General features: G+C 34.1%; 1 protein-coding gene across 1 annotated transcript in view; it reads right to left on the reverse strand.

The window, feature by feature from the left end:
* Nucleotides 1-21873, reverse strand: part of EYS (eyes shut homolog) — a 1553129-nt gene that overhangs the window by 1105002 nt on the left and 426254 nt on the right. The window contains exon 11 of the mRNA XM_055330595.1: nt 20475-20596. Within this exon, the coding sequence (XP_055186570.1) occupies nt 20475-20596 (122 nt within the window). The remainder of the gene's footprint in view (nt 1-20474; nt 20597-21873) is intronic.

Genomic DNA, 21873 nt, shown 5'->3' on the forward strand with positions numbered 1-21873 from the left:
GAAAAAAAGAAGAATCACATTGACTTTCCTAATGGCACTGAACCAGTAAATCGGATTGAGAGATGTATTGTACTTTGCCTTTGGTTTTTTTTGGCAGGCTAAGGCTTTAAAAGAAGAGTTCGTGAATAAGAGATGCCTCTCTGGGTCTTACCTGGGAAAGACAGAGATGAAGCTCTCCCATTAGAGTTAATCGAAGGTCCTAGGAGAGCATTTACTTTAAAGGTCATATTGATTGGCAGCACAGAATAGTGAAGAGAATTCACTATTGTCAGTATTTGGTATGCATCAAATAATCTAGCCTTTGCCACCCACTGTGGTACTCTGAGTGAGAACATAACTCAGAAGCAAAAAACAAATTCAAATCAGGACATATGTAAAGGGAGAGATCAAGGCCAAACCCATTGTAGATGGAAGAAGAAATTCAAATTCCTAGATGATACAAAAGTCATATGATAGTGATTCTCAAACTAGAGTGTGATGAGAATTATATGGAAGCCTTGCTAAAGTTTTTGGGTCCCACTCCAGAATTTCTGAATCAATAGGTCTGATATGGAACCTGAAAATTTGCATTTCTAAAAAGTTCCCAAATGATGCTTATGCAGGTGGTTCAGGAACCACATTTTGCCTTATAAGATCTTATCATTAGAAAAAAAAAGAATAAAAATAAAAGTATAAGCAGTATATCTTACATAATTGATACAGACACCCTACCAAAAAAAACAAATAAAAAACAACAAAAGAAAACAAAACAAAAGCCCATCAAGTGTTGGAAGGTGAGGCAAAGGAAACAGAAAGAAAGTTATTATTTGGGAATGAGCTTCCAGATAGACATTAGCTTCAGCCGACAGTTTTTCAAGGTTTCTAAGAGCAGCCACATCAGAGTATGTACCCTGGAAACATACGACTACAGTTAGGAGTAAGGAGAAAAAGCAAAGATCAGTTGTTGACAGATAAATCCTTGGGACTCTATTACACCAGTAATGGAATGGGATTTGTTAAGAGGGATGAGGAAAAATAAACAGCACATGAAGACCAACCACAAAAAAGTCACACAAAATAGTTACTGTTAATATATATAATCAAAATAAAAGACTCCTTTTGTTATGAAACAAAATACATGTAAGCAATAAAGTCATCTGTATAAATATTATTTTCAAAAGTATACAATTACATAGATTTATTAACAAACATGGATTACAATTTTGAAAATTCGGTAAAGCTGCCATACCTTGAACCACAGAAAATTGTTTCAGAATATGAAATTAACAACATTGTAGGCATTACTTTGAGATGTTACCATACAGTCCTAAGGAACACCACAAACCCTGTCATTGCAAGTGATTGTATATAGTAGAAAATCCTTCAAGTAAAATAAATGACTTAGTTTCGTCTTCCATTGCTAAGACTAAAAAAAAAAAAAAAAAAAAAATACAGAAAGACTTTCCACTTTGGAATGGGCAATAACAGAAAATAAGCTGCAAGCTTATTTTTTCCTTCTATATAAAATATGTCAATGCTAAATTTTATTATTATCTCAACATGCTACAATAATGTGAAATGATTACAGAGAAATGATCTTAGTTTAAAACCCACCCTACTCCCTTAAGGCATTAAAAATAGTGCAGGACAATTTCAGAGGAGTCAAGTTAAAGCTAGGTCATGAGTAGAATATATGGATGTTTTCATGAAATAGCCCAGAATGTGTGATAAGAACAATCATATTTTAAATTAGACTGTAGCTTCAAGATAATTTTCCAGAATGCCACACTAAATACATCACATATTCTTTTATATGCTGTATTTTTATGTTACATTATTAATGAAACATGAATTATTAAATACATATTTCAATAATTAGTGGCTGAATTCATATTATAGCATGTCTGATGGTAACTAATATAGTTGCTTTTATGCAGCTGTATTAATGTATATATTTTAATGTGTCCCTGTCGTCTTTATGTTGAAGAGTAATGTAGGTTTATGTGTAGTAAATGCTTTGTTAAGTTTTATGAATTAGACAATATAAAAATATCAAGGGAAAGAGCAGATTCAAGATCATTAGCAATGTCAAACTGAATGGGAAAAAGCATTTTAAAGTTTTATAAAACTAATGATTTCTCAATAGGCCTAAGGCTTTAATAGTTGGGAGACAGTTTCTAGTCTTCAATTTCATTAAAACATACCTGGGAAATGGTCCATTTGAGTGAGTTAAGACAAACATTCCTTGAGGCTCACAATACCCTTAATTTAGAACTGGGTATCTTGAGAGAATAGGATTTTTCAGGTAGTATAGGTCTCATTGTAAAAACAAGAACACCATGGCCCAGATAATTTAAGAGATCCATACTTTTTGTTCATAGAATTAAATAAAAAACGTTTGATAAATGGATCGATAATTATAGAATTGCCCTAAAGTCACAAAGCCAATTGTTTCTGAACAAAAATATCAACTCTACTGAATTTCATAACATAGTTCTAGCCACTGCTCTCAACTGACAGTTCAAGGCTGAATTTCTCTCTTTTTTATAATTCACTCCTTCAGCAAATAATTATTGAACATCTATTTTAATCTGGGCAATGTATTAAGCTCTGTAGATTCAAATATATAGTTAATGCATCTGCATCCCCCCGTCTCCCACCCCAGAGTTTACATGGGGAAAGGTAAACTTACTGAATTAGAATACAGCATCTTAGAGCAAAGGAAGAACTAAACCCTAGGAAAAGATATAAAATTAAGTCAGATTTTGTCACACTTCTACTCAAAGTCCTTAATTGCACCCCTACTTTCAGAGTTAAAATCAGAGTCTTTATAAGAGCATACCTACTGTCATCATCTGCCTCCATCCTTTCTTACTGAACTCATCCATTCTTGGGTATCTTTTCCCTTCTATCCATACTCTTCTCCATTTCTCTCTCTTTTTAGAACCAAACATGTTCTTCCTTCAAGAATTTGATTTCCTCCACCTTGACCAGTCTCCCCAAAGTATCCTTATGCCATACCCCCTACTTTTTTCAGATCTTTCCTTAAATATCACTTTCTAACTTTTCCTGATCAACTCATAAAAATAGCAATTCTTTCCATATCTATGTCTACACATTTCCTCATATTGTTCAGGAAGCTGAAGCCCAGAAGAATGACACAATTAGCCCAAAGGTACTACAGATGGTTGAGCCACAGTTTGAATACAGTAGTCGGGCCTCAGACCCAGTATCTTAACCACTTTGTTATTTTTTTTAAGATTTTATTTCTTTATTCATGAGAGACACACACACACACAGAGGCAGAAATATAGGCAGAGGGAAAAGCAGGCTCCTACCAGGAGCCTGATGTAGGACTTGATCCCAGAACCCTGGGATCACACCCTGAGCCAAAGGCATATGCTCAGCCACTGAGCCACTCAGGTGGCCCTTAACCACTTTGTTATACTGCCTCAATAGCAGTGGAATCCAAAAACATAGATCATTTTTAAAGGGATTCGTTCAAGAGGGTTTCCTCTTTGGGTTAGAAAAAGAATGATAGGATGCATAATGCAGCAAGAAGGGAATTGTAAATGACAGAGAAGACAGTTTTGGCCTTGGCAGAGCTTTGTCAGATGTTACCAGTGACAGTCTCCAAAGGACTAAAAAATAAATAAATTAAGCATCTCACTGTAGGACAGTTACCTTTTTAACCAAGCAACCATAGATTTTAGTAACATCAGGCCACAGTAATATCTGCAGTTAGAAAAGGGAAACAGAGTAGAGGACTAGGCCAGCAATAATACCTCCTCTTTCTTTCCACAGATTTACATACTTAGTGGGTGTGGTTAAAATGTAAATGTAACAATTTAGTAAGCACAACCAATATAATACTTTAATCCATTTTTAACTATGAACCACTGTATAATATCTTTTTCATCTCGGTCAGTCCTTAAAATCAAGTATTTTAAAAAACTGAATAGAAGTTGGCTTTCAAATTACTATGGCAAAATTTAAGAATAAAAAAGGAAGATAGCACATTGTACTCATAAAGTATAAAAACTTTTTAAATAAGCAAGATTTTGAGATGACTAAACATTGTGTGAATGTTTTAATAACTTTATTAGTGGAGTATACATAATTTATTGGTAACATATTTTGGAAATATATGAACAAAATGTTTTATTAATAGGAGATCAAAATCAAAGAAATTTGCAGACTGTTGGTGAAAGTTTGACTCAATAAAGATAAGGACATCTATTGCAATTAATTCTAATGGTTATTTATTAATTGATATAATAATTGACACATTCAACTTTTATGGATGTATGTAATTTAAAAATAATTTTGAAGGCCTTAAAAACACTTAATGTTATTAAGTATTAATAATAATTTAAAGTAGATATTTCATTATTTAGAGTTGATGATAGATGTCTTAAAAATAGTAAATATCTACTCTAGCTTATGCAAAAATATCCAATTATTTTATTGGGTTGCATTTATACTCAATATATTAACAACTTTTCATTAAATCCCCAATACAATTATTAATAATAATTATCTTTTTGTATGTAATTTTCATAGAATCTTTATTTTCCAGTTCTTCAGTAACAAGAACTAAATCTATTTGAGAAATCTTAAAAAAATCCTTATGATACTTGCCTGTGCCAGAGAAATAGATGTCAAGCATAAATCTATTAAATAAATAGATATCATTAATTAAATGGTTCTTATTTTATAACATTATGAACTTCATGTCAGTTTTATTTTTCCTTCACGTTGATATTCTGGATCCTTAAAAAGATAGATTGTTCATATTATACTTTATCCTTTGATTCACTTAGAGAGTACAACTGAATAGGAATTAGCTTTGAAAGAGGTCACCCATGGGCAAAATGTCAACAGAATTGTTATGCTGCCTAAACAGAATAATGTACAATATGAAATGAGTGACTTAATTAACTGAATCTGTCTCAGTACAGTGCATTTTTTCTCTAGTGAAGACATAAAAAAGATAGATAACTGCATTTGTCAATTAATCTACTCATATTTCAGTGTGAATATAAGAAATGAGGAAGTATATGAACTCTTTGTGTCAGGATAAGCAGATAGGTAACAAATATATATACACTCACTCATTTGAATCCACACAAATATTGCCACCCAAAATCAACATTGTATTCAGTGTTTCTACTCACAGAAGATGACCCTCCCAACATAAAATGGATAAAATAAAATAAAAAAATGCTATCCACAAAGTTTTAAATCATTACTTAAAAGATGTTCTAATGCTATTATTAAGCCCATTTAAGGATCCCCTCACTTTTTCTTTCCCCTGTATTAGTATATGTTTTGTTTTTGTTGTTGTTGTTGTTGTTGTTTTTAAGATGTATTTATTTATTCGATAGAAAGAGAGAGAGAGAGAAAGAGAGAGAGAGAGAGAGACCATAAGCAGTGGGAGGGCAAAGCAAGAGGGAGATAGAATATGAAGCAAACTCCACGCTAAGTGCAGAGTCCCAGGTAGGCTCTCACTCAGAACCCTGAGATTACCATCTGAGCCAAAACCAAGAGTCAGAACTTTAACAAACTGCACCACCCAGGCATCTCTTGCCCTGTACTATGAGGTTACTGTGGTTAATAAGGTTACTGTGAAATGGACATGCTATGCTGGTTTTCCCAAAGGTAAAGGACACTTTCTTCATTATTTTTTTTCTAAGTTATGACCCAATTAATGGGTAATTTCTCACTGTTTGGGCCTTAGTGGAAGAATAGTCTATAGCCCACTCTTTAAATGGAGAGCTCATAAAACCAATAAACTGAGGAAAGCTAGTCTTTGAGACAAGCTTTCATTATTTTGTAGTGGTCAGATTGATAACAGTATATTAGAAACCTGTTAGAGGTCCTCAGTAATCAGTATAATGAACAAGCAACAAAGTAGAGCACTGTATAAAGCATGTAGAGGCTACCAACTCTAGGGATTCCTTCTATCTTACAGTCTGGCCTGGACTTTCCAAATATCCTGATTATTCTAAAGAAGATGGGCATTCTGATTTTTGTGAGAAATATTTCTGATATTAAATTTCAGAAGATAATTCAAGCATAAACAATTATAGACCAATCAGTAGATACTAAAAACCAAGAATCTGCAAAGCCAGATTCAGTCCTTGGGAATCCAGATAAATTACTTTTGTTCTTACTCTTCAAATCTTGAAAAAGGAAAGATGAAAGTATCCTGCACTGATTATACTTATCTTCTAAGGAGGAGACAGTTTAGTGAACAATTGAAACTAAAAGGTTTTTGACAATAGTTTCCACAATTTCCTGAAATAGAGTGCTGGTTATGATCTTTTTTTTTCTTTTTTTAATGATCTTTTTCATAGTGAGGTTTGAAATTATTTCTAAAAAATAATTGCCCCTTCCCCTCTTTCTGAATCGTCTACAAGAGATGTGATAGTTTTGCAATCAGATTTTACAGTGTTATTAATGAGTTATTCTCAGAACTTAAAAAAAGTAGTTTAGCACCATGTAGTAATTAATCTTAGTATACAAGAAAAACAAGACGATGGAATTATTTGAAAGCAAAAAAATAATTAGCTAGTTATAGATTGTCAGAAGATACATGATTTTAAATTAGAAATGAATATGCGCTCTTATAAACTTACTTACAGTGGATTTATAAGATGTTCTGCACATTAAAGAAAACCAAACTCTGTATCTTACAGCACAGCCTAAGGCCTATTTTCCTGGTGGAGTTCTTCTGATGCAGTCTCGGATTTATTCTCATCTATCCCCCTCACTACTCACTATCCCTATTATAGCAAAACAAGTTTCTGCTAGCAGAAATAAATTTTCTTTCCTAGCTTCTGGAAATTTAAGGTCATATTTATATATATGGACATTCTGATTTTTGTTTATATATATATATAAAGAAACAATAAACTATTCTAAAATTTTTTTAAATTCATGGGATCTGTAATTCTTGCTCAAGATAAGGAAATGGATATAAATTGGGTTTTCCTTTGACATCGTATTTTAAATTTCCTACTGTTGTGTTTTACATATATATGACAAGAATTATCTCTCATTTTATGGATGTGCAGATGTAGACAGGCCCTATATAAATAGGTCCGATAGGTGGCAATTGCACTGATGCAATCACAGGTCACCATAGAGAACAAAATCACATGGCCATTAAAGATGACCTTTGTCCAAAAAAAAAAAAAAAATCACCAAAAGCCTGTGAAAAGGCCTTAAGCTACATAAATGTTATGACTTTGCTTAGGGCTAGAATTTCTCCTCTTCGATCTCTGTTAATTGCATGAACAACAAGAAATAACAAATTATTTTGGGATCTGACTAATTAAGCCTATCAGTAAGCACCTCAGGGGTGGGTTGCGTTTGGTTAAATTGCTAGTACACAGGATGGGAGAAAGCCTTCCTTTTTGCATTCTTGTCCTTCATCATTCCATACTTCTCTCCACAATCTAAGAGGTTCTAGGAGAATTCTATCTTCTTTCATCTAAATTAAGTCACACTCCTTATCTAAGTTATGAAAAAAATAAACTTTTTTCTTTTTCGGACAGTAACATCACAGTGGGCATATGCAATGATTGATACATAAATTTCTTCAAATAAGATCCATTTGTATTGCTGTGTTTGGTAAACTATTGGATGCTAAATTAATTTGAATTTCAGGTAAAAATTCGTTATTCTTTTTATGTAAGCGGGTCCTATGCAATTTTCAGACACATGTATTTTTATTTGTTGGATCTGGCAATCTTAGACTGAATTTGTTTTCCAGGTCAAGTGTAGAACAAGTATTTTTTTTAAAGTAGGTTGAGAGAATTTAGGTAAAAACTAACTGTGGAAGTCTGTCCTAACTCACTGAACATATTCTTGTCCTGCCCCAATTGTTCAGCAGCCTATTCTCAGTTTTTCTGGTATATCACATTTTCCACAATCTAGTCATCTTTTTTGTCACAGTATTTATAATTCATATCATCTCTCTTCTTACTAAGGCAAAGTTTTGATTTGTCATTATTTCATGAGAGACTCTCTATATCAGATAGCCTTTTCTAATCTATTATGTGTCCTACAATTTAGGCCTGTAAAGAGTCTTGCCAGTCTAGATTCCCACCTACAATAGAATTAAGGTATATTTGAGTCTCTACTATGATAAATAATTTATTAAAACAAAATATAAATAAACAAGACAAAGGCTTTATAAGTAGGTTCTAGGTTCATTATTTAAGATAATTCATTCCATTCCCTATGCTTCATCTACTTTTTTCCCAAAACTCTCCATATTGTATGCAAAATAGTACATATTTGTATATAACACATAACATTTTCTACATCACATTATTTTATATACATTTATTCATCACTCACAGAAAGGAGGGTGGAAAAGCAGTGTAAAATAAATCCAATGTATTCAAAACTCTTAACTCTTATCCTGACTCTGCTTTGAACTACAGGAAGATCCTTTAGAAAATGTGTTTTATATATGTATATATAAAACACTTCATGGTGATTCCTAAAATGTTTTACAGACATATATAAATAAATCATAATGACATTAGCTATAGTTTGGTTTCAATTTTAATTTGCATGAGTTAGGATATTTATTCATCGAATGGTCTCCTCTTAGAAACAATAATAAAGGCCAAATTATACTTAGACAATATGTAATAAATTAAAAATGTTTTACATATTATATTCTTTTGGAATTGTGTATTATTATTTTTTAAATATTTTATTTATTTATTCATGAGACAGAGAGAGAGAGAGAGAGAGAGAGAGAGAGAGAGAGAGAGGCAGAGAAATAGGCAGAGAGAGAAGCAGGCTCCATGCAGGGAGCCTGATGTGGGACTCGATCCCGGCCTCCAGGATCATGCCCTGAGCTGAAGGCAGATGCTTAAGCACTGAGCCACCCAGGCATCCCTGGAATTACGCAGTATTAATTTTAAATTTTTTTTAGGTTTAGTTAAAATTCATTTATTTTAAAAGTATGTTTAGTTTTCCTCAGAGTATCAAAATATACTAAAAACTCAGAGTGAAGTTTTTAGTGTATTATGGATATATTTATTTCAATTCATCACACAAGATCAAAGAAAACCTTGGGTGGACACATGATAGACAAAATATTGATAGAGCTAATTGGGTTAGTAAATTTTAAGAAAAGATTGGTCTACTCCCTCTGTCTACCATAACACAGCAAGAGCAAACTCCCTGATGCCTTTCTTCTCCCCTGAAGTGCAGCAATTGATACCAGGTGGGAAAAGTGATCAGTGGTTCACAGTCTTAGAAAAATGTTTCAAAAGCATTGGTTCTTTTGATGTTTGATTACCAGTATAACAGTTCCTAATGATGCAAAAAAAAGCAAAGGGAGACTTTATGATCTCCTTCTTGTTAAACTGAGTTTTTCTTTAATTAAAATAGAGATTTTGAATAAATTTTTAGCTTATTAAAATATACTTATAACTAGTTTAAAACACAATATCTGAGTACCTTTCCTATTTTAAAAATTAATTCATTCTTACATACATTTAATAAGATATCTCAAATGCCAAATGGTGAGAAATGCTATTCTTTAAAATTAAAATTATTTACTGGAGACACCTATCTTCGCTAAATAATTCTAGTATTTAAACTTTAATCTATATAAATAAATTTTATACTGTCAGCTTGGGTAATTTCCAGATTGGGGTTATTTAATTGACATACTCCTAATCATGTGAAGGATAGAAATTGGACTTCTAAAATCTGCTGCGAGGCTATAATAAGTACCTGCTTTGAGTCCTGCGGAACCGTAGTTGTCGATCTGCATTGTATCTCTGAGTATTTTCTCTTAGATTCCTACCATCTCACGACACTTCCACCACCTCTCAGCTTTATCTTCGTGCCTCCTGCTAGAGTCCTCCTTATTTTCCCATCCCACTCCAGGAGTGCTTTCTATGCTCCATAACCTGTTTCTGATTCTGCCAATCTCTCACTGACCAAACATAAATATCACGCCACATTCTCCAATGCATTGAACCACAATTACAGAGGTAACCGTCAAAGCCCCTTCCTATCCCACAACCAGCATTAAGCAGGTGGATAAACTGATCCTAGTTCAAGTAGTTTGAGCCTCCAGCTCTTCAACTATAGCTTGTTTCCATTACTGTGGCCATTAGCTTCTCGTTGAATGGGTTTGCCAGGCTGAGTATCCTGCCAAAGAGGAAAGCTGCTAAGTGTTTTAAGATTGCAAATTATTTTCCAGTTCTGTATTTCTAGTTCAGGAGTTCCAGTAACTAGTTCTAGTAACTTAACTAGAGACTGCCTATAAGCCTAGAGACTGTCATTCCTGTGTTTCATTGCCTCTCTTAAGTCCAGTGTAATTGTACCTAGATGCTGTAAGTTCCTCTTACTCCATTTCTACTAATGAAATGACTCCACCTTTCCTAACTAACATTCCCTCTACAGCTCTGGTTATTTGTCAAGCTTAAGTCAAGACCCACTGAACAGCTGTCTTCGGCCTATGCCAGGCTGCTTGTAGCATTAAGTGTCAAGTGTGCCTCATATGTAAATCGTACCTGAAGCTCCCACCCAAATCTTGGAGGACAATCTCACTGGATAGCAATAGGTAGACATCACGTTTTCAAATTCCAAATATCCTACAAACATTATGTTTAGTAAAGACTGTATATTCTGGGAAAATCCTTAAGGCCCCATTCTGTTCAACAGCCTTTCAAGTAAATCCTCAACAATGTCCCTTAATGCGTTTGCAGGCTCTTTCCACACCAATGTCTCTTAGCAGCCATCTCCTCGATGACAAGGACTTCTGAAATAGCTCATCAGAACTAGCCAAGGATAGCACTTTCTCCATAAAAAGTTCCCATTTGAGAGAGAAAGAAATGTTTAGCATACTAATTCTCTTATTATTTTTTAAAAGATTTTATTTATTCATGGGAGACACACAGAGAGGCAGAGACATAGGCAGAAGGGGAAGCGGGCTCCTCACAGGGAGCCGGATGTGGGACTCGATCCCCAGACCTGGGATCACGCCCTGAGCATAAGGCAGACGCTCAACTGCTGAGCCACCCAGGAGTCCCTAATTCTCTGTCTTAATCCTAAATTTACTTTTTAGAATTCTAGTTATAAATTCTCCTTGGACCCAAGTATTCTGTAGATGAGAAGCTGAGATGTAAAGTTAGGCTCTGTAGCTGCATCCTATCACATGTTGATAGGACCATTCCCTGAATCAAGCTGTCCTCCCAACAACTCTTAAGACACCTCTCAGTGCAAGCTTCAGGTGCAGATTAGCATTGGCTGGGTGCTCAGTTCTCCAAGAGGAGGCTTACAGACATAAACTATTGCCATGGCTGTCCCTTTTCCATGCCACCCAATGAATGTGGATAGCCCAATTTTTATAAAATAGGGCTCTGCATGTGAATCTTCAGGGCAGTATCTTAAAAATACAGAGGCTCAGGCCTCACTTCCAATTTAGTACGTCAGAATTCTCAAATAAACATGTATTTTTAGAAATGGCACAGGTGATTGTGATGTATTGCAAGGTGTTTGAAATACTGACTTGCTTTTGGGATTCTCATCCTATCTAGTTGTATAAGTCCTGTGGGCAACTGCCCTCAAGCTATGTTACTTTCAGAGGTGCAGCATGGTCTTGGACAGAAAGAGAATCTTGAGAGAATTATGTGACCTGCAGACCTGCTCAAACTGCTGTATATTACTGTGTGGCCATGAGAAAGGCTCATTTCTATGAGCCTTATGGTTTTTCTTTGTATAATACATCTTCTATGATATGCCACTGAAAAAGCAGTCCTGGCAAGGCAAACTACAGGAAAAAAAGTGGTATCTACATTTTCAATTAGCAATTAGCCCTTCACTGTAATATTTTTAAAAGTCCCAGAATCAGTAATAGCACTCTAGGTCTATATCTATGTCCATATGTTCAAATACTCATTGACATTTATATTCATGTGAATCACATTGGTCTCTTTTGAGTTTTTGTTTCAAAATTTTTTAAGCACAGAAGATAAATTTTTTGTCTCACTCTCTTAAGCACAGCAGTTTGATGAAGGGAGGTTTTCTTACTCTGAGAGGGCAGGAGAGGCCAGTAACTTAAATCAGGAGAACTGACCTGGAAGACCATGGGACTGAGAAGATTTAAGTGACGTTAGTTAGATTAAAGGCTTGATGCCTGAAGAGAGAGGGATCAGGCCAAGGTGTTTTGCTTTGTGTCTATCAGATGCAGTTTTTCAGCAGAAATGTAGCAATCTCATTGCAAGCTCTAAAAGGTGGCTCCCAGCAGCCTGAAATCAGGTAAAACAAAAGCTACTAGTTGCTGCCAAATCTCTGGAACCTTGGCATGAGTACAAACTCCAAGGGTTTCATACTCTTTGAAAAAATCTAAAAATAGTTAAAGAGATAAAAATATTTCTTCAGTTCATTCATTCATTTATACATTTTCCTTTATTTTCTTTCTCCTCTATCTTCCTCCCTCCCTCCTACTCTTTCTTCCCCTACCTCTCCACCTGTCTCTCTGTATCTCCACATCTAAATTATCATTATCATCATCATGAACATGGCATTTATTTCTTAATTGCTTTATATGTGGCAGGTACTATGTAAAACATTTTATAGGCGGTGTCTCACCTCATCTTCATAACAACTCTGCTATTAATATGTCTATAACAAAGTTGCTATTAATATGTCCATTATTAAAGGGAACTGTTTGAGGCTTAGAAAGATTAAGTGACTTGTTCAAGGTAACATAGATAGTGAAGGCAAGGCTAGCAATCTCAAAAGCTCATCCTCTTTTGTACTTGTTGCCTTTTGGTTTTGAAGGGCATACTGCAAAATTTAACCCTATTATTATCAGGATGATGCCACGGGCCACTATTATTTCAAACCAAAGTTTTTCATCAATTTACATAAAGAGGCTATTTATTTTTGAGTTCTAATTAATATGTACATATTATAATGAAGATAAGTTTAAATATTATTTGACCTAGCTCCAGAGCTTGTTTTTCGAAGGCTCTTGATTTCTGTTTAAACTAGGATGGTTGGCCAAAAAGTAAAGAGAAATCATATATTCTCTTTTCTGTGTATGTGCACATACGTGTGCATACACATTTACACAAATACTTTTTTCCACAAATATATAACCACTTATTAATTCAAAGTTTCTTAGAATTTCCACTATTGATAAATTCTTCATAGACAAACGGGGAGTTATGATGACATAGTTAGGAATACTAGAGCTCTTTACTGATGGAGATGCAAGATTTACTATCCTTTGACCATTGTTCTTGTCAGTTAATAATAAATTATTGAAGTCACCTTGCTCTTGTGTGTGCAGCTGTGCGTGTGTTTCTCTTACTACCTTCTTAGAAAGAATATATAAATACAACCTAATAGTTTTTAAAACACAACCAGTTAAAAATGGCATCTATCCAAGTGGCAGGAAATGGTTTCTAAGAAAAAAATTAAATTATTTTGGACTGTTACTATCCACTAAATTCTCTGATATAAATTGTGAAGCCTAGAGTTGAGTCATATAGTCATGTAAAAATAACAAATGATAATATAAAGTACAACACAATGTTTGTATTGAAATAAGTTAAAACTTAATCTGTCTCATAATTCTTTGAAAATAAACCCATTTATTAATGTATTTTTGGCTACTATTGGCAATGCAAATGGTATTCATTCAGTTTTAAATCATTTTTTAAGCTGGATTATTTCTGTGAATGCTCCATTTTTATTAAAGAGTCTGAAAATGGAAAATTCCTCTCTCTGATCAGTTACATTCCCACACAGTATTTATGAAATTCAGTTCTGCTTGATAGATTTCTTAAACCTCAAAATTCGGCCATCTGTAAATCTCACTTCTCTGTAATGAGTCTTGGAATAAGAAAGAAGGGAAAATATGTCTGAGCTTCCAAAATATATTTTACAAGTCTAAAGTCATTAAATTCATGTATGTCTTTACTCAAGTGGATCAGTAAATATATTCTCAAGTGGATCAGTAAATATATTCTCAGGTTCCATTTACTTTTACTTTGCATATAATCCTAACAGATTTGGTTATCTGTTTCAAAGCCATGATGGATTCAAAACAACAGATTAGAGGGAAAGAAATGGGGTACTTCAGATATACATTAACTGTGATCAAAATTTTCTGTCGAGGGGAATATGTTGAAAGAATTACACAAGGCATAAAATGAATGAACTAAATGTTTATATTAGTCTTGGATTATACAAGGAAAACAATTCTATTGTCTACTCTATTGTAGAAACAATAGAAAACTGATCCCCATCATAATGAACCACTTTCTTAAATGTAATGTTATGTCATTCTCAATAAGTCTTTAAGTAAGGATCTGTATAATGAAAGGTAGAGATCTGGGCAATAAAAAAAGGCAGATTTTACTCTACATAAACAAAAGTAGGTTATTTAGAATGTACATGGCCAAAGGTCTTCATTTTGTGTTACCTAATCATTGCAATGTCTTTTTTAACAATGTTTTAGGTTGCTAGCTAATGCCTCAATATTTAGATTAAACTTTTGGCTATACATTCACTACTGAAGATGTTGCAACTAATCAAGTCAATCAAAAGACTTAACTGAACTTCTGGAATATAATTAATCAGTTATTGATTATTTTTAATACCCTAAAAATTAGTTGAACCATTATACCCATCCTCTATGAAAAACTATAATTTATGCATAGATTTCCTGATTAGCAAATGTCAATTACATAAAGAGAGAAAACACATCATTAAGCTTTTACAAGTGAGGAGAAAACAATATATTATTATCTCCCTCACAAAAGGGTTGGAAAGGAAAATTTAGATTTATTCCTTTTGTCTTAAAAACAAAGCACCAAAACAGATGGGAGAATCCAGTAGAGAAGATGCAATGATACACACTTCTAAAAACTCAAGAGGATAAAACTCTTGGTTTTTCAGACCACCCTTTACTTCTCCTTTTTTTTTTTTTTTTTAAAGATTTTATTCACTTATTCATGAGAGACACACAGAGAGAGAAAGAGAGGCAAGAACAGGCAGAGGGAGAAGCAGGCTCCATTCAGGGAGCTGGATGTGGGTCTCGATCCGGGTATCCAGGTTCAGGCCCTGGGCTGAAGGCGGTGCTAAACCACGGAGCCACCTGGGCTGCCCTTTACTTCTCTTTTACGGTGCTAAATTATGAGCTGTCAGTACACATGAAGTAAAAACCTCTGTGCTCCACCTCCAATATTACAGATGTTTATAGCTAGAAAGTGCTGTCTAGATACCCAGTCCAGTGATTTTCAAATAGAAATACAAATTAAAATCACGAGGAATTATAAGTTATCCAGGTGCCAGATGGATCTATCTACTGAATCAGAATTTTAAGCATGTGCATTTTTAAAGGCAACCCCCTGGAAAAGGACATTGTATAACTCTTTGATTTTATTGCAGAAACTGATAATTCAACTAAAAAGTGCAGTCATAGGTACTTGTTTATATATATTCTGGTATTTTTTTAAAAAAATATTTATTTATTCATGAGAGACACAGTGAGAGAGGCAGAGACAGAGGCAAAGGGAGAAGTAGGCTCCCTACAGGGAGCCTGATGCAGAACTCAATCCCAGGATCATGGTCTGAGCCAAAGGATCAACCACTGAGCAACCCAGGCACCATATTATGTTATTTAAATGAAATAGAAAGCTATATTTTTCTTAATTTAATAAATTAGTGGCATATTGAGGAGATCTGAGTGACTATTCCAACATTTCTTCATTTTGTGGTTTCACTAAGTTGTGACTTGCAGTAAGTCACTGAACAAATCCCTATCAAAATCAGACAATGTCCAAATGTTATTGCTACCCTTTTAATTACTCAAAACTTATAAGATGTTTAACTTAATTAGGTTACGAAAAATGAATAAGAAAAAATTATTTTTCTTGAGGTTTAATATTTCAGATGATATTCTATAGGATCCATGACTTAAAAGCAGTATTAGTATACAACATAGCTATAGTAGAGATAATATATAAGAGCTAAGACATTTGAGATTAGATAAAATTTATTATATTCCTATATAACAGAAATTATTGAAAATAAAGTTTGTTACTATCTCTTTTTGCTACAATAATGATGGTTTTTTTCTTTTCTCTATCTTGGAGTATTAGGCAGTTCTCTGTGTTTGAAGAATTTTAGAGCTCCCTAGCTCTGACCCTAAATCAGATTCTCTGTTAATTTCCATCAAGCAAGATTAAGCAAATCTTTATGGAAAAGGAGGGCATGAGGAGAAATGAAGGCTTTTGTATTTGGACAGAGAAGAGTTGGAGTAATTCCACACTGATGGAGGGTTTGTAATTTGTAATACTAGAGACAGAGCAGAACCTGAGGTTTTAGTGGTTCCAATTGGATGTACTGAAGGGACAACTGGGACCTCACTAGTAATTAACTAAGTACCATGCACTTGAGAGATGCAGAGAAGGTTTTGGGAGCCAAATTTGGTGTGAAGGGATTGGAATCATTTGGCAGATCAACCCATATTTGAAAGGAGCATTGGAATGACAAAATGGACATTTCAGTAGCAGCCAAGATGAATGAAGGAGGATAAGCTATTCCCTTCTGATCTTGGCTTGAGCAACCTTCAGTGTTTATGCTCTAATCCCAAAGGGAGGAAATGGGCAACTCTCAAATTACTAACATGGATTTTTCAACCATATGGTGGTGAAGGTAAAGGCAGTTTTATTTTTTACCAGAAAACACATAAATTCAGTTTGTTTTTTGCACCAGAGTATTTGGCAGAAAATTAATATCTGTTGTATACTAGTATACATAATATGTGTAAATTTTGACCTGGTTGTATATGAATAAAAACTCTGTCCTTTCTGAATGTTAGTTCTACGGCACTAGTTTTGTTTCTTCTGCTGTTATCAAAATTAAGCATTCATTATTCATGTAAGACACAGAGGACAATGAAAGTAAAAATGAGAAGGGAAAACACTTGAATAATTTGGTCACATATATTTAAGTAACCACAAAGAGATATTTATTCTTGAATATACCTAAGAAGTTTACATGGGAGAATAAAGCTGATTCTAACCATTCATTTTTTTTTAAGATTTTATTTATTTATTCATAGAGATGCAGAGAGAGAGACAGAGAGAGAGAGAGAGAGAGAGAGAGGCAGAGACCCAGGCAGAGGGAGAAGCAGGCTCTATTCAGGGAGCCTGACGTGGGACTCCATCTAGGGTCTACAGGATCACGCCCTGGGTTGCAGGCGGCGCTAAACTGCTGTGCCACCAGGGCTGCCCTGATTCCAACCATTCTTAACATTTATGTCTTATTATGTGCTAAGCATTCAAAATTTTCTTTTTTTTTCTTTCATTGTTTTCTAGACTTACTGGACCATAAAGAAGGAAAATAAGAAAACTGTCAGAAGAAAAGAAGAAGAAAGAAGAAGAAAGGAAGAAGAAGAAGAAGAAGAAAGAAGAAAAGAAGAAAGAAGAAGAAGAAGAAGAAGAAGAAGAAGAAGAAGAAGGAGGAGGAGGAGGAGGAGGAGGAGGAGGAGGAGGAGGAGGAGAAGGAGAAGAAGAAGAAAACTGGCTCATTGTTACAAAATACTTTTCATCCTGGTTTCAAAGTCCTCTGATTTTTATCTAAACTCACATTCATGATGCTACATATAAATCCTAAAGAAATGCTGCAAATGTAAAAGTGTTCATTTAAAGCCTCACCTATATCAAGTTCAAAAAAAGATTCAGTGCCTTGGTTGGTTTGGAGAGTTCCGCTCAGGAAAAAAATAAATAAATAAAAACAAAGCAGGTTGATGACTTTTACAGCCGAATGTGAGTACCTTATAGATTGAATAGAGTCATCTTCCTGTTTTTCACAATCATTAAAAATTTTGCAGAAATATCATCTTCCATGTCTTTCTTTCCCTTTTCTACTTCAAAGCTTTTAGCATTTCAAGTTTTGTCTTTTTCCAATATGTTGGTAAATAACAGCCAATATGAAACTCAGACTGGACCTTGCTTTATTATAATTATTTATGTTGCCTATTTTAGCCAGGCTTTATTTCAAAACCAGGAGTTTTCAGCTCTATCTGCTTTTTCCCCCTATTTATCATAATTAAATATATATATTTAATTACATACTATTTATTCCTACACAAAAATGCAATATTTCACATAATATTGGTATAATACTTAACAGGTTTCTATGCTCAAACCCTATATATATATATAGGTGTGTGTGTATATATATATATATACACACACCAAAGGAAAGGCCTTTTAACTGGGTGCTGGAAGATAACCTCTGAGTGCTGCAACATCCTGCCTGAGAACAGGGTCCTTGACACCTGATGACATATGTATACATTTGAAATGCTTACTACAATAAAGCTAATTAACACATTTATCCCATCACATAGTCACCGTGTGTCTGGGTGTGTGTGTGTGTGTGTGTGTGTGTGTGTGGTGAGAATGCTCTACTCTCTTAGCAGATTTCAAGTGTACAATATAGTACTATTAACTATAGTTACCATGCTGTACATTAGATCTCTACAGTTTATTCATCTTACAATGGAAGGCTTGTGCCCTTGACTAGCATCTGCCTATTTCCCCCACCCTCCAGCTGTTGTTAACCACCATTCTACTCTCTGTTTCTGTGAGTCTCACTTTTTCAAAATTAGTATTTTTATTTATTCTTATTATAAGAGTTTCTGGAATTAGGAGTCAAGATTTTAAACTAATACTAGTCTAAAGTTAGTTTGAATAGCTTCTAACTGGCAATTTATAAAATAAATAAGTGAGAAAATACTATACTTTGAAGCTCTATTACTTGATATGATATACTTTCTAAAGCTACAGTCTTTAACTTGTCAAACAACTGGCTTAGTATCACACAGTAAGCTGTGGCAAGGTCAGCTCCAGAAGTAGAATCTTATATTTTGGGGTATGAAGTTCTTTCTACTATAATAAACTATTACTGCTGAAATTATCACTGAAATCATAGGCTAAAATAAAGCTTAACCACATTATGGAAACTAAATGATTTACTGTAAGTCAAAGGAACTCTGGCTCAAGCCATATTAAAAAATAAGCCCTGAGTGATCTCACATAATTAAACCCAGGGGGTTTCAGTCAGGAGTTCGACAATTGATCCACAACCAAGTTTCTTCTGTCTCTCTCAGCTCTGCTGCCTTCAGGGTTACTTATCATTAGGCAGCACCCCACTCCCTTCCTCAGGGTCTGAAAATGGCAATAGTAATTACATGTGTAAAATCTAGATGTTAGTAAGTCTAGAAGAGGTCACACCTGCCTTTTACTTATATCTGGTGAGGATATACCAGTAAAGATACACTAGTGGGGAAAGCTTTCTCCAGAAAGAACTCCACTCATCTCAGAGACCAGCATAGAGTCACATGCCCACCCCTTTAGAAGTTCACAAAAATGGGATGGAGTAAGCATGACTGACCAAGACAAAGCATCTGAATAACAACAAAGCAACAGGGCCACTGTTCTACCTATATTGTAGCTAGGTAACTGATGCACCCTCCCTAACCATCTAAATGTTTCTGGTCTCCAGCCCTCTAAATGTTAATTCTAATTCTCTATTTAGATACCAGCCTTCCTTGTGGGAAAGAAACAATTTGCCACAAATTAGCTTTTCATTGTAGAAACAAACAATGTAAATGAACTGATAGTCAAAATATGTCAATGAAAAGAAGTCTGTTTTTCAAAGCATTTTCTTCTAACTTCAACTAGTGCAGTCCTTTGGTCAAAATCAACTTTGTTGCTAAAGGATAAACTATAAGCCTATACTAGTATTGAGGCATTAACCTGTGTTGTATGTCATTTATTTTCTGAAGCCAGTCAGTGAATCCACATTGAGTAGATATTTTTTTTATGTCAGGATTTCTGAAAAATGAGAAGCCTGAAGGGATCCCATTGATTTGCCAACTGTGTCACAGTCCGTTTAAGGCAGAATGGCACATGCTTGTGACAAAGGTGATGACAAATGGATATGTACTGAAGGGACAGCACCAACACAGATGAATGAAGGAAATGATGGAAATACACAACACCAGACAGAAAGCAAAATAAAATTTAAGATTATAAATTTCAATGAAATATATTATGTGTGTATGTAGTATCTTGAATTATATAAAATCGGTGCATATAAGACTAATGTCTTATTTTGACATTAGACAAAAGACTAATGTCAGTTTTTTAGAATAATTTCTGAAATTTTACACAAATTCTACCAAGAATTGTGAATGCAAAGAATGATTTTACTGTTTTATAATATTTACATCAACCTACCTATAGTTATGAATAAAACACTTATTACGTTAAAATAATACTGCTTGAGTTTCTGTTTTCTCATCTTAATAAGTATATATATATACACCAACATGACACACATACAAATGTTAACTATATTTGTAGGAGTTAATTTATACTAGCTCACATTAAGATACGTTAGTAATATTCATGGATACTAACGAGATGCAGATCTTTGCAGGTAGAATTGTGCTCACAGGCATTCAGGATGCAGTCATCAATGTCCTGTTCACATCTCAGGCCAGCAAAACCCGGATTGCATAAGCAGGAGAAGCCATTAACCACTGAGAACAAGAGATAAGAGAAAATCATATCCTTTTAGTAATGATCTGGGTAATGCTAATTATTCTAACGAATATTGTATTCAACTAAATGCATTTCACTTTTAATCAAAGAAAATGTGAATTCACAGCTCTCTCTACAATATTTTCTAAGTAACTATTTTTCTCCATTCTATTTAACTTTAAAACTTTAATTTGAAATAAAAACAATTACAATAAACATTTGGTAACAGTTTGCAAAGCAAAATGATAACATCCAATTTTCTTCCTCTTCTCTCCCTCTCTTATTTGCCAGGAAATAATACCGGTGATAAATAGGTTACTTTTACATCAATTAACTTTTCCTCGAGTGCTTTAGGTTTAATAAACCAGAAGTTAACTCGTTGTTAAAGTTTTTTGTGTGACAAGGTACATTAAAGTGGCTAGTGATCTGAAAGTTGATATTGAACTACTTAAGCCTTAGTTAAAAAGAGCTTTCACATTTCATCATGATCTTTTGAAAGTAATAATCAGAATCTGTCCTCTATTTTATCATTAATGATAGAAAAAGAACAGTTTCTGAAGCATCTCAAGGAAGTGGTGACAGCATACATTGTAGTTGAAGTAAGAACATATCTATGGCTGCTTCTAGTCAGTCCCTGGATTCTTCATTACCCCTACGATTTACCATGCAGCCTACACCACTCCACCTCTTTGCATGTACTTGCTATTACTCTCATTAAACGTTGAGGTTTTCAATACACTGTGCGGTATTTGCTGGCTTCTAGATTTCTGCAGCTGTGCTTCTGAATAGCATGTGTACCTGGGCTTTTAAAGAAAACCAGCTCACAGCTGTCAAGAAGAGACAAGGGAGACACAAGAATGGCAGCTCTTTAGGCAGGATTTTACTACTATTATATTTTACTTTCTTCATGTGGCATCCTAACTTATAGCATCTCAGTGAATCAAAATAATAATAAACAAGTACAGCTGTAAATAAATTAATGAGGCAAAATGGGATCAATTGTGTTTGCCTTATTTATTATATATGGCATTATATATGTTAATGAATTAAAATCAAATGTCATATAATATGTAATTAAGACATTGTAGGATATCATCAAGTATAATGATGTTTTAAAAAATGTTTATAATTATAAATTCAAGTTTGGATACTGGCACAGAATGGCAAGTAATAAAAAACTAGAGTCAAATTAACTTTCTGTTTAGATAGAGATATTCTTTGCAAACGGATGAATTGTTTTATTTTATTTTTTTATTTTATTTTTTAATTTGCCATT

Source organism: Nyctereutes procyonoides, unplaced genomic scaffold, assembly GCF_905146905.1.
Source record: "Nyctereutes procyonoides isolate TBG_1078 unplaced genomic scaffold, NYPRO_anot_genome, whole genome shotgun sequence".
Taxonomy (NCBI): domain Eukaryota; kingdom Metazoa; phylum Chordata; class Mammalia; order Carnivora; family Canidae; genus Nyctereutes; species Nyctereutes procyonoides.